The sequence below is a fragment of the Notolepis coatsorum genome, assembly GCF_963971535.1.
Source record: "Notolepis coatsorum genome assembly, chromosome: 8".
Lineage (NCBI taxonomy): Eukaryota > Metazoa > Chordata > Actinopteri > Aulopiformes > Paralepididae > Notolepis > Notolepis coatsorum.
The window spans coordinates 155,622,024-155,634,729 of record NC_140172.1 but is presented as its reverse complement, the minus strand read 5'-3'; the positions used below and the strand labels follow the sequence as shown (position 1 = coordinate 155,634,729).

General features: G+C 39.4%; 1 protein-coding gene across 1 annotated transcript in view; it reads left to right on the top strand.

Annotated features, from left to right (window-relative positions):
• Window positions 1-3,138: 3,138 nt before the first annotated feature.
• Window positions 3,139-12,706, top strand: part of htr3b (5-hydroxytryptamine (serotonin) receptor 3B) — a gene marked incomplete at both ends in the record, with an annotated part of 28,405 nt that continues 18,837 nt past the window's right edge. Inside the window, 4 exons of the mRNA XM_084320614.1 lie at window positions 3,139-3,172; window positions 5,505-5,668; window positions 6,256-6,300; window positions 10,196-10,305. Of these exons, the coding sequence (XP_084176740.1) occupies window positions 3,139-3,172; window positions 5,505-5,668; window positions 6,256-6,300; window positions 10,196-10,305 (353 nt within the window). The remainder of the gene's footprint in view (window positions 3,173-5,504; window positions 5,669-6,255; window positions 6,301-10,195; window positions 10,306-12,706) is intronic.

Genomic DNA, 12,706 nt, shown 5'->3' with positions numbered 1-12,706 from the left:
TTTTGGGCCGCTGACACGGATAGCAACAGTCCTCTGTTTATCATTCCACTCACCCTGGGTGCCACTAGACTTGACTGACAAAGGCAGTGGGTGTTTCAGACCCTCCCCCCCCCCCCCCCCCCCCCCCCCAATCACACACACATACACACCGCACCAACCCCAACACACACAGTTTAATCATTACCGTATTATGACTATATATAAAACATGAAATATATAGGGATATTATAAACACCAATGCCGTCGGGGTGAGAGTCACTAACACTGCCAGGGTTAATTGAGGTTCATCTGTGCAACCCCCCCCCCCCCCCCCCCCCCCCAATATGTAATTTAATTGTAGAGGCGCTTTTACACCATGAAACCTATTGGAGTAGTGTATTAGATTAAAGGGTATACTGAGAACAATACAATGGAAGTGGCATGCTTGGTGTTATTTGAGTCAGATGAGAATTAATAGGTTATATAATAGTGGCATGCTCTGGGGAATATAATAATACACACATTCATACATGTGTGCTTGGTGTTATTTGAGTCAGATGAGAATTAATAGGTTATATATATATATATATATATATATATATATATATAATAGAATTGGTTCATTTGAATATAATTATATGACTGTAATGACATGATTAGGAGGATACAGCTTTGTCGACCTTGTCATTGTTAGTTTGTTAGGGCATTCAGAAGAAGCACTTTCAAAACATGCCAGTTGTTATATTATTATTATTATTATTATTACTAAGTTGGTTCCACTCAGTTTCCTCACCGAATGTGTTGAGTCTTCTCCACTGTCACCCTGTTGTTCAACTCTCATGGCAGTAATAACAAGTAGAAGAAGAAGGTGAATTATCTTCTTCTCTCCCAAAATCCCGTCAAGCCCCAACAGAGTCAAACCAACAACTCCATCTGTCTGTCAGTCACAGTCAGACACCAACACACAGGGCAGCAGGGAGGCGCGCAGCGCACCTTCCCCTGTCAAACATGTGCGTGCCCGCGCGGTCAGCGCGCGCGCGCTCAGGCTGCGACGTGATTGGCGCAGATCACGTGGCCCATGATCTCAACCCCCCCCCCCTCCCTGAGATAAAACTGGGAACGAGGTTAACCCCACCCCCGTGGTTCTATTTGGATCCATCGACCAACGAAGTGAACGAACCAGGTGTGAGGTGTCTATAGGGAGGGAGGTGTAGTGGTGACGTCATTGCCGTTTTTCGTGTTCCACCCTCTGTCCAACACAATGTATTTCCCCATTGCCCATTTCTAAATCGTCTCGTTTAAAACAAATAAAGCATTAACATTTACATGGTGTACCTTTATGTGCTTATTCATCCACAATCTATAATAGCTCAACATGAAAATATTCGCAATTAATCATAGAAAAAAAAATCGCCAAATTTTATTTCAACCAAAAACGCTTAATGTTAGTGACTAACATAGTTAGTGCACAAGCTTTTCAATTTCCATGCGGCAGAATTGTTACAATAGCCGATAATCCATTTTCCCAATGATAAATCCCTATTATGGGTGGAACAACCGGTGACGTCAGACTACACCTCCCTATTTAACACTTGTGCTTGTATAGTCATTTAGCTCATAATACATCCCCCAGTCACTCGTAATAAAATGCAGAGTGCAGTATTGTAATGATGAGGGGGGGCAGAGCGACACGTCCCTCAACTATTCAGAATGAATCCCGTGCACTTCCCCTTCAGTTATATTATTATGGCTTATTGTGGGCCTGGTATTCATTCATTCATTTATTCAGGCCTTGGGCTAACACACGCTTAGATAACATAAATCGCATAATTATTCACAAATGCAATTATGGCAACTTGTTTTATCCTGGTAAGGAGGTCAGAATTCCTGACCGGAATAAAACACGTTGCTATAATTGAATTTGTCTGATCCACATTAAAACATTTTCTTTTCTATTTTGTGTGAATTCTACATGTTTTTTATTTTTTTTTAAATATAAAACCTCGCTCTTTGTCGAATTATGTATCTCAATTTGCGAACGACACTTTAGGAAACATCCAGGCAGTATAAGGAGGGCGTGGTGCATGGGTCAGACCATAGATGTTTATATTTATGTTTATATTTATTATAGTTATATTTATTTATAGACTGGCTTTGGTCAGGACAGCGAAATTGCTTCTGGGGAGGAAGAGGCAAATTTATGACTGTCAACTAAAATAAGAGTAAAATACGAGTTTTGAAATCTTGATGAACTATAAGCAGATGAACAGATTGAATGTGATGATTATTTCCAACGCTTTCTTTTAAGATGAATATTGGTTGAATGAGAATATTTGTGAAGTTTGAGGTGATGAAGTTGAACGTTTGTCAAATTCTTAAATGTTTTTATTTATTTATTTCTATATGTAATAGTTGGCTCTTATTAAGTATAATTCTGTTAAAATTATTTATTGCTAGGTTTTTAGTGAGTTTTCCTTACCTTCGCTGGGGTAGGCTATGTCTGGGAGTGTTGCATTGATTTTTTTTTACATTTATTTTGGATAAAAAATGTTGTTCTTGATTTTATTGTGATGTGTCTTCTTGGCTTGTTTAAAGAATACTTGTCCGTCCAGCCCATGGGGACATTACCTTGTGATGTCGGGCTTTACAAATAAATGTAACACATTTTTCACTGTGTAATCTTTATTTTTTTTTATCACAGTTTTATTTATTTAACATTATCACACATTTTATTCTACAGCTTAATTAACATCTCGCGATGCAATACGAGGTAGGTGTACACAACGCAGCGGGCTTATTGTTCAGAGCCCTCGCTAATGAACTGGCGAGACGTCAGACCCGTTCTCTGGGGGCATCTCTCTCTGTTCATCATCATCATCATCATCATCATCATCATCATCATCATACATATCATCTTACCACAGCAATGGAAAATCAATATCAACACAACCAACACGTTCACACACACGATCCAGTCACTGTTGAACCTCTACACAAAGTACATCTATAGAGTCCTACTCTTTATTTTAATAAAAAAAATACGATTTAAAATATAGGCCTACATTTATTTATTTTTATATTACACGTTTTTTTTTGAGAGAACAGATTAAAGTTGCAACTGACCTGGGATCTGAGAGGTTAGACACATCTCCACCAGTGATGTCTGTCGCTGGGCTGCTGCTGCTGTTCTCAGGTAAGCTGCACTATTTGGTCTTTAATAACAGACAGCTCTTGGCTGCTCCTATATGTGATTTTGGGTCATTCCTTTATTGGGAGTTGTATGTCATAGAGCTGTGTTTCTTAAACATGTTGGTCTCTATATGTCTGACAGACAGTTGTTTTTTGTCTTTTGGGACCAGTGAGCGATAATATTAGTACCACCACCACCAGGGACCACACCCATTAACCCTTTCACTGCTGCACGACAGAAGGTTAACCCTTTACTATCACACTACCGACGGTCGCCGCTTTTTAAGCGGGGGGGTCCCCCACCAGTGGCAGTGAAAGGGTTAAACAAATACTAGTAGGGACCACTCAGCAACATTACAGCGACCTGTACGGGTCCCTGCGCCTTACTTTGAGAAACCAACACAAAACAGTTTTTCAATGTCTTATAATATACAAGTTATACCTATACGGCTGTGGTGATCTTTTGCAATCTCAAGGCAAAAGTATACCCTCTCTTGGTATTGCACTTTGTTTGCATTTTTTGTTTTGGTTTGATGTGTTGGTTGGAGTTGAGTTGGAGTTGACAAGGACATATATAGTTAGTTAGTATCTTATATTGAGAAACAAAGTGCAGTACCAAGCAGTGCTCTTTTGCCAGGATTCTACCTTTAATTTCTTTACCATAAACTTTGGGTTTATTAACATACATTCTTGAAACTTTCAGAATCTTTATGAAACTTTATTAATCCTTTATAAATCATAATATAGGTCAGTTCTACTCCAGTGTTTACAAACATTACTAGTGTTTTATGTCTATAGCCACAGAACACATTCATATCATTAAAAACCTCTCTGAATAAAAGGTCTAATAGCAGAGTTATAACTACGGCAGTGGTGATCTTAAATGTGCTATAGATAACATTCAGACACTAAATGTCGCACTAGAGCACGTATCTTCAAGGTTCTTGTAACGTTCTACTGTATTTACATGTGTTCTACTTCTTTTATCTTCAAGGTTCTTGTAACATTTTATTATATTTACATATGTTCTCTTACCTTCAAGGTTCTTGTCATTCTACTGTATTCTCATGTGTTCTCTTATCATCAATGTTCTTGTAACGTTCTACTTTATTCTCATGTGTTCTCTTATCATCAAGGTTCTTGTAACGTTCTACTGTATTTACACGTGTTCTCTTATCATCAAGGTTCTTGTAACATTCTACTGTATTTACACGTGTTCTCTTATCATCAAGGTTCTTTTAACGTTCCACTGTATTTACACGTGTTCTCTTATCATCAAGGTTCTTGTAACGTTCTACTGCATTCTCATGTGTTCTTTTATCATCAAGGTTCTTGTAACGTTCTACTGTATTTACACGTGTTCTCTTATCATCACGTTTTTTGTAACGTTCTACTGTATTTACACGTGTTCTCTTATCATCAAGGTTCTTGTAACGTTCTACTGCATTCTCATGTGTTCTCTTATCATCAAGGTTCTTGTAACGTTCTACTGTATTCTCATGTGTTCTCTTATCATCAAGGTTCTTGTAACGTTCTACTGTATTCTCATGTGTTCTCTTATCATCAAGGTTCTTGTAACGTTCTACTGTATTCTCATGTGTTCTCTTATCATCAAGGTTCTTGTAACGTTCTACTGTATTCTCATGTGTTCTCTTATCATCAAGGTTCTTGTAACGTTCTACTGTATTCGCATGTGTTCTTTTATCATCAAGGTTCTTGTAACGTTCTACTGTATTCTCATGTGTTCTCTTATCATCAAGGTTCTTGTAACGTTCTACTGTATTCTCACGTGTTCTCTTATCATCAAGGTTCTTGTAACGTTCTACTGCATTCTCATATGTTCTTTTATCATCAAGGTTCTTGTAACGTTCTACTGTATTCTCATGTGTTCTCTTATCATCAAGGTTCTTGTAACGTTCTACCGTATTTACACGTGTTCTCTTATCATCAAGGTTCTTGTAACGTTCTACTGTATTCTCACGTGTTCTCTTATCATCAAGGTTCTTTTAACGTTCTACCGTATTCGCACGTGTTTTCTTATCATCAAGGTTCTTGTAACGTTCTACTGTATTCTCATGTGTTCTCTTATCATCAAGGTTCTTGTAACGTTCTACTGTATTCTCATGTGTTCTCTTATCATCAAGGTTCTTGTAACGTTCTACCGTATTTACACGTGTTCTCTTATCATCAAGGTTCTTGTAACGTTCTACTGTATTCTCATGTGTTCTCTTATCATCAAGGTTCTTGTAACGTTCTACTGTATTCTCATGTGTTCTCTTATCATCAAGGTTCTTGTAACGTTCTACCGTATTTACACGTGTTCTCTTATCTTCAAGCCTGTGTGGCGGAGCCTCTGCCAGAGAAGCCCAGGAGGTCGGCGCTGAACCAGCTGACCAGAACCCTGCTGAGGAACTACGACTGTGGAGTCCGACCCGTTGAGAACTGGACCAGCTCCACCACCGTCTATATAGACTTCATACTGCAGTCAGTCCTCGATGTGGTACAGAGCGCTTGTTACTTCTCCGGGTCACCTGAATTGATCATTTGAATTTGACAATTGATACGAGATGGAATGAGTGAACTTTAGTCATGTCCTTGATCTACATGCTAGTAGTGGAAATGAATGCACAGTCATCTGTAATCTTGAAAATGAATAGGAGTCAATGTGTTATTAAAGCAACATGTCAACATCGTGGGAAAAGTGCTTCAGCGTCTTCTCCTGATTCAGACAAGAAGATAGAAACCATAGGGATGTCCGATATTATCGGCCTACCGATACTATCGGCCGATATTGGCATTAAAATGTGATATCGGAAAATATCGGTATCGGTTAAAAAAACATATACATATATATATATATATATATATATATATATATATATATATATATATATATATATATATATATATATATATATATATATATATATATATATATATATATATATATACACGCCGTAATGTTGGCGTGTTCCTTTAATGTAAATGTTTGTAAAAATTACAAGTGTGAAGTCTTCCTTTGAATAAATGTTTCCCTTGAGTGTCACCAGAAATATATACAGTGTTTTCATTTGTATCTTTTCCTAGGATGGTCATACCCAGACTCTTACCACAAGTATCTGGTACAGGCAGGTAGGTCACCGCCAGCTCATTATTATTATTATTATTATTATTATTATTATTATTATTATTATTATTATTATTATTATTATTATTATTATTATTATTATTATTATTATTATTATTATTATTATTATTATTATTATTATTATTATTATTATTATTATTATTATTATTATTATTATTATTATTATTATTATTATTATTATTATTATTATTATTATTATTATTATTATTATTATTATTATTATTATTATTATTATTATTATTATTATTATTATTATTATTATTATTATTATTATTATTATTATTATTATTATTATTATTATTATTATTATTATTATTATTATTATTATTATTATTATTATTATTATTATTATTATTATTATTATTATTATTATTATTATTATTATTATTATTATTATTATTATTATTATTATTATTATTATTATTATTATTATTATTATTATTATTATTATTATTATTATTATTATTATTATTATTATTATTATTATTATTATTAATTTTATAATTTTCTTTTGCAAACTTTGGGGTATTTTAACATTCTTTCAGAATACTGTTTTACTCCAGTGTTAACAAACATTACTAGTGTAAATAAATTTTCGAGCTACAAAACACATGAAATAACATTAAAAACCTGTTGTCTGCTGTTAGGCTTTGTGTCAAGATCTAAGATCATTGTTTATCGTGGGGCGGACCGCCCATTTTGTTTACGTTTAGATTACAGATTGGGTCTTTAATGGGCAGCAGCTAATAGGAAAACAATGCTGTAGCTGTACTCACCCAAAGAATATAGTTTTATGATTAAAATGATCCAATTAGTTCCTCAGTGATTATATCTGTGATTATCTTCTGTGTAGCCGCCCTACACTAGCTAGCATTACCGGGCTATGATAAGCTAACTGAATATGAACAGGAAGGATGAAGACAATCTAATTCAAGTTAATGTATGTACTGTAGGAGAATCAAGGGGGGCTTGAGGCTAAATCTCCATTCACTCTAATGTAATTTCAGTATCGTTGTTGACCTTGGTGTTAGCGTATAGCGTTAAACTGGAGCCCAATAGCAGAACACAAGAGAGAGAGAGAATGGAGCGGTTTAGGTTGATTTAATATTCCAGGTGGCAATAGGTACCATGCAGACAGGGTTAACCAATACAGGAATGTTCGACAGGTGCGAGCAGGAGCACTCCTCGTGCTCCACGTGAGAACGTCCTGGCGGGTGGTGTCTATGAGACATGAGCGTAGGCCGGCAGCGGGTGGTCCTGGGCACAGGGAGAACAGAGGTTAGAGCAAGGCAGGGATTTAGATAGAGCAGCAAGGTTGGATACGTCCTCGTACCTATAGGTAGGGTTAGCAACACTCGGACGGTGAGTGGCAGGAACCGCAGGGCTCTTATCAGAGCTGGTGATGACCTGACGAGGCTCAGGTGTGCAGATGGGGCGGACCTTCCTACAGGCGATATAGGCGGTCGCCTAGAGCGCCACCCAGAGGGGGGCGCCAAAAAAAAAAAAAAAAAAAAAATGTATTTACATTTTTTTTTTCTCTGTGCAGTTTTGGCGCCCCCCTCTATATCTGCAACCATTATTTTTACATAAAAAAAATTCTAACATAAGGGAAAATGAGTCAAAAATCTAAAACGGTCAGTCGGTCTGAGCCTCAGCTTTAGGTGTTCACAGTCAGAACATGCTAGAGCGCTGTGCATTGATGGGTATCGGTCAAGTGTTTATAGAATTGAGCGTTGAGGAAAGAAAGACTAACGTTAGAGAACTATGAAGAGGCAAAAGCCATAAAAAAAAATTACAAACAAAAAAAAATTACAGTGCAGTGGTGAATCTCGCCTAGGGCGCCAAATGTGCTAGGTCCGCCCCTGTGCAGATACATAGATATATATAGAACACTAGATAGCTTAAGGCGGAGTCACCAGCGTCACTGAACCGCCGCCATCTTGCCCAGGTCAGCCTTGAGTGAGAGTGAGTGAGCTGCACAGACAAAAATACTCATAACTCGCTGAAATATTGACGGATTTACAAACGGGTTGGTTTGCTATAAACATCAAAGATGTAGTTATGATACTGCATACTTATAAAAACAATTTTTGAAGATGTTTTTTTTTTTACAAACCGCTTGAATCATAGCCACGTTAATAATGCTTGTAATAAACCAAACCGTTTGTAAATCCGTCAATATTTCAGCGAGTTATGAGTATTTTTGTCTGTGCAGCTCACTCACTCTCACTCAAGGCTGACCTGGGCAAGATGGCGGCGGTTCAGTGACGTCGCTCTCCATTGGCCGGCAGCGCGGGTAAGCTATCTAGTGTTCTATATATATCTATGTGCAGATAGCCCAGCGTGTGGCACTGTGGACACCTCGACAGGAAGCTGCCCATATAAGGGCGTGGACGCAGGGGGAGAGAGAGAGGCTCTGGCCGTGATTGTGACACTTGGTTGATGACAGTCTGAAGCTATACGTTGAACACATGTACCTGAAACGAAAACACTAATATCACCTGAATTGGAGATAAAAAGGTTTTCACGTGACAGCAGTGGTATGTTGTTTAAAATGGTGGGGGATGGGGGTCTGACAATCAAGTAGTAAATGTCTGCTTACTGTTTGTCAAGCTTTGTAAATCTTAAAGATACTACAAGGTGAATTTTCAACTAAATATCATTGTCAGATTGGTTGTGAATCTTGTGATACCTTGGTGTAATTACAGTAAACAAATGAGACCATTGCCAAAACAATTCGGTTGTTAAGTCATATATTATATATATATATATATGACATATATTCATGTCTGGGGGCCAAACGCTCCACTTCAGACAGCAGGAGATACTAGGAGCACATACCCCACAACAGTTTGTTATGACTCAGATCTATTAAAACAACAAGGGACACAGCGCTGAGGCATGTTGAAAAGACCAGAGCCTCAGCCAACGCAGGCAGCTTGGCCCCCGGAAACTGTTTATTGGAAGGTCGATACGTCACGAATAACCGAATTGGTAGCCTAATTCTCATGATAAGACCACATTTCCCATAAACCCTGTCACTTCCTGTTGCATGTTTTGTTCCCGCCCCCCAGAATGCGATTTGTTTTGATGACAGCCCCAGCTAGCCGTGAACGTGGAGTTATTTTGGGTGATAAAGTAATAGTTTTGTTTGGAAAGGCTTCCTTCATGCCATAACACCTACAGGAGCAGAACTCCTGTAGATCCGACGCGGTCACACACAATATCAGTACAGAAATAGGACATCAATGGAGTCTGTCTCGTCTGTTGTCTTTCCTTGTCCTCGGTCTCAACATGTTTCCACAGTAATCCCTGTATGGACATTGAATTTACAATTATATTGATATCGAAATCCTCCCAGCAGTGCCTTTAATTGTATGTAAAATGTAATACGTATCAGTGCCTGGGGTTTTGTCACGGTAGTCACCAATTCATCACCAATTCATATTCAATTTATATTCACTTTGAAGGTAGCGGGTTAGGGTTAAAGGAACACGGCAACATTATGGGATTACTGTCTTCTCCAGAGTCAGACAAGAAGAGAGATACCAATTCTCTCTCTGTGTGTTCAGTAGAAAGCTCTCCGGCTGCAAGCTAGCCTAGCTTAGGGGTTTAAACTACCGGTAGTCTAGTGGTCCGTATCTACTTCCATTCATTTGTGCTAAGCTAGGCTAGCTTGCAGCCGGATAGTTTTCTACTGAACACACAGAGAGGATATTGCTATGACTCTGGAAAATACGATAAGTGCATTTCCCATAATGTTGGCGTTAAGTGAAGATTATGACGAGTGCCAACCCCCTCCCAGATTCCAGCCAACTCTGGGCGATGGGATCTACCATTTTGCCATGTGCTTTCTCCTTCCTGTTTGTACGACATCAGATCTGGACCGATGAGTTCCTGGTTTGGGACCCGGAGGAGTTCGACGGAATCACTGAGATCTCTCTGTCGTCTGACGCCATATGGGTGCCTGATATCATCGTTAGTGAATTGTAAGAAATGTTCTATCGCTCATTAAACGTTGATTGTGGTTTTGATTTCTGTTTTCCCACATCAAAAACGGCCTGATACTCTCTCAAGGCGTTCCAGAGCATGCATGGCTAAGCACTCGCCTACCACCGCAGAGACTCTGGGATCGAATCCAGCTGTCAGCGGTACCTCCGGCTTGGTCAGTCGTCCCTACTAACACAATTGGCAGTGTTAGCGGGTGGGAAGCCAGCGGGGTGTGTGTCCTGGTCGTTGTAAACTGCGGTTCCTACTGGTCGGTCAGGGTGCCTGTTCAGCAGGGAAGGGATCTGGGGGAGGTAGTGTGATCCTCCCACGCGTTACGTTCCCCCCAGTGAGAGTCCTCGCTGTCAGGTGAAAAGAAGCGGCTGGCGACTCCACGTGTATCGGAGGATGCATGTAGGCCGAGAGTGAGGCAATGCGCGCAACGACCAGGAAGGAAATTGGCATAACGACTAAATTGGGATGGGTGAAAAATACAGTAAGCCCAAAAATAAATATAATAATAAAAAAGAAAGGCCGGTTTAGCCGACACATACTGTACAGCTTATTCTTTCGTGAAAGCGTCACTCATTCAGTTTGAAAAAATCTCTCCAATCCGACGGTTTGGTTCTCAGCGGTGAGGCGATCTGTTGTTTGTTCATATTCGGTTCACGGTTTGCACCCTTAAATTTAGATTTGGTTATCGAGTTACCCAACATGCCTTCAAAGTGTGTAAACTCGTTGCACTGAGCGCTGTGAAAGGCCACTCTTGACCTTTCACCTTTGCCTTACTCTGTAACGCTGGTGCCCGAACCCTTTGACACGGAGTCCCAAATGGAATATGGGTGGTGACTGATTGATTGATTGATTGATTGAAAACTTTATTAACAGATTGCAGAATGGGTACAGTACAGTACAGCTCAATACATACAATTGTTAAGGGGATGCAGACCAGAGAAAGACTTTCGTCTTGTTTACATCAGGGTCCCCCATTTTCAATTCATCGTAACATATATGACATACAGATAGACAGTATTGCTACATCTATACATTTATGACATACCAGATTTGCAATTACAGTACTGTTTGTGATACAAAGAGAGTCCAGAAAAAAAGAGTATATACATTTGACGTAGAAACTGTACATTGGATTGGGTAGGTGGGGGTGGGGGGGACTGTACATTGGAGGTGGTTGGGTGGGTGGGGGGGGGGGGGGGTAGGAGTGGGGGGGGTGGGTAGGAGGGGTGGGGGACACACACTGTACAACTGTACAAACAAAACTGTACATTGGATTATTGACAAGACCATACTTGGTAATTTACTGTACGTTGGAGGGGGTTGTGTTCGGACATTTACAGGGGCCAGTTTCGAGTTGCAGTCTCCCTTAGGTGTTTTTTGAGAGTGTTTTTGAAAGTGGGTAGTGATTCACATTCCTTTACAGCTTTGGGTAGGGCGTTCCACATTGATGTGGCATAATTGCGAAACGTGTTTAGTCCCTTGTTTGAGCCGAATCTGGGTTTAACATGATTTTTGGAGCTCCCTCTGGTGTTGTGATCGTGGTATTCACTGACCTTTGGGAAGTATTTTGACATGTACATGGGTACCTTGGTCATGTAGTGTATCTTGTAGACCAGGCCCATTGCAAGTTGCTGTACTCTGTCGTCTACTCTAAGCCATCCTAGGTTGTCAAAGTGGGCAGGGGTGAGGTGGGTTCTAGGAGTAAGGTCAAGCAGTAGTCTGACCAGTTTGTTTTGAGATGTTTGTAATTTTGTTTTTAGCGCCTTTGAGGTGCTTTGGTACCATGAGGTGCAAGCATAGTCGTAGTACCCTTGAATGAGTGCTCCTGCTAGAGTCTTCAGGGTATTCTTGTTTACCAGTGAGGAGATCCGGTACAAGAATCGAGTTCATTGGTTGACTTTTTTTTATTACATTGGATGCCATTTTGTCACAGGAGAGATTTGCGGAGCCATACAATTTAAAATTGATGATTGATTTAGTTTGCTTATTTGATTATTGATTATTTGAGCATGTAACATTGTAAACATTAGCTTCTGTCATCATGGCGTTTGTTAATGTCACTCAGAATGTAATGAAAATGCATCAAAATAGACCGAATACACTATTGTACGACTCTGGAACCATCTGAAACCATCTGGAGGGCCCCAGAAAAGTGAATTATTTTTGGGCTGCAGGCCCTACTTTGTGTGGCCCTGAGCCAGAGAAATAAGAAGCACGTTAACCTTAGAGGTGAGGCCAGCCAGCCCTGCCTTCTGCACTGCTACACACGTTTCACCTTACCTGCCATCCCACGTCTGTCTGTCTGTCTGTCTGTCTGTCTGTCTGTCTGTCTGTCTGTCTGTCTGTCTGTCTGTCTGTCTGTCTGTCTGTCTGTCTGTCTGTCTGTCT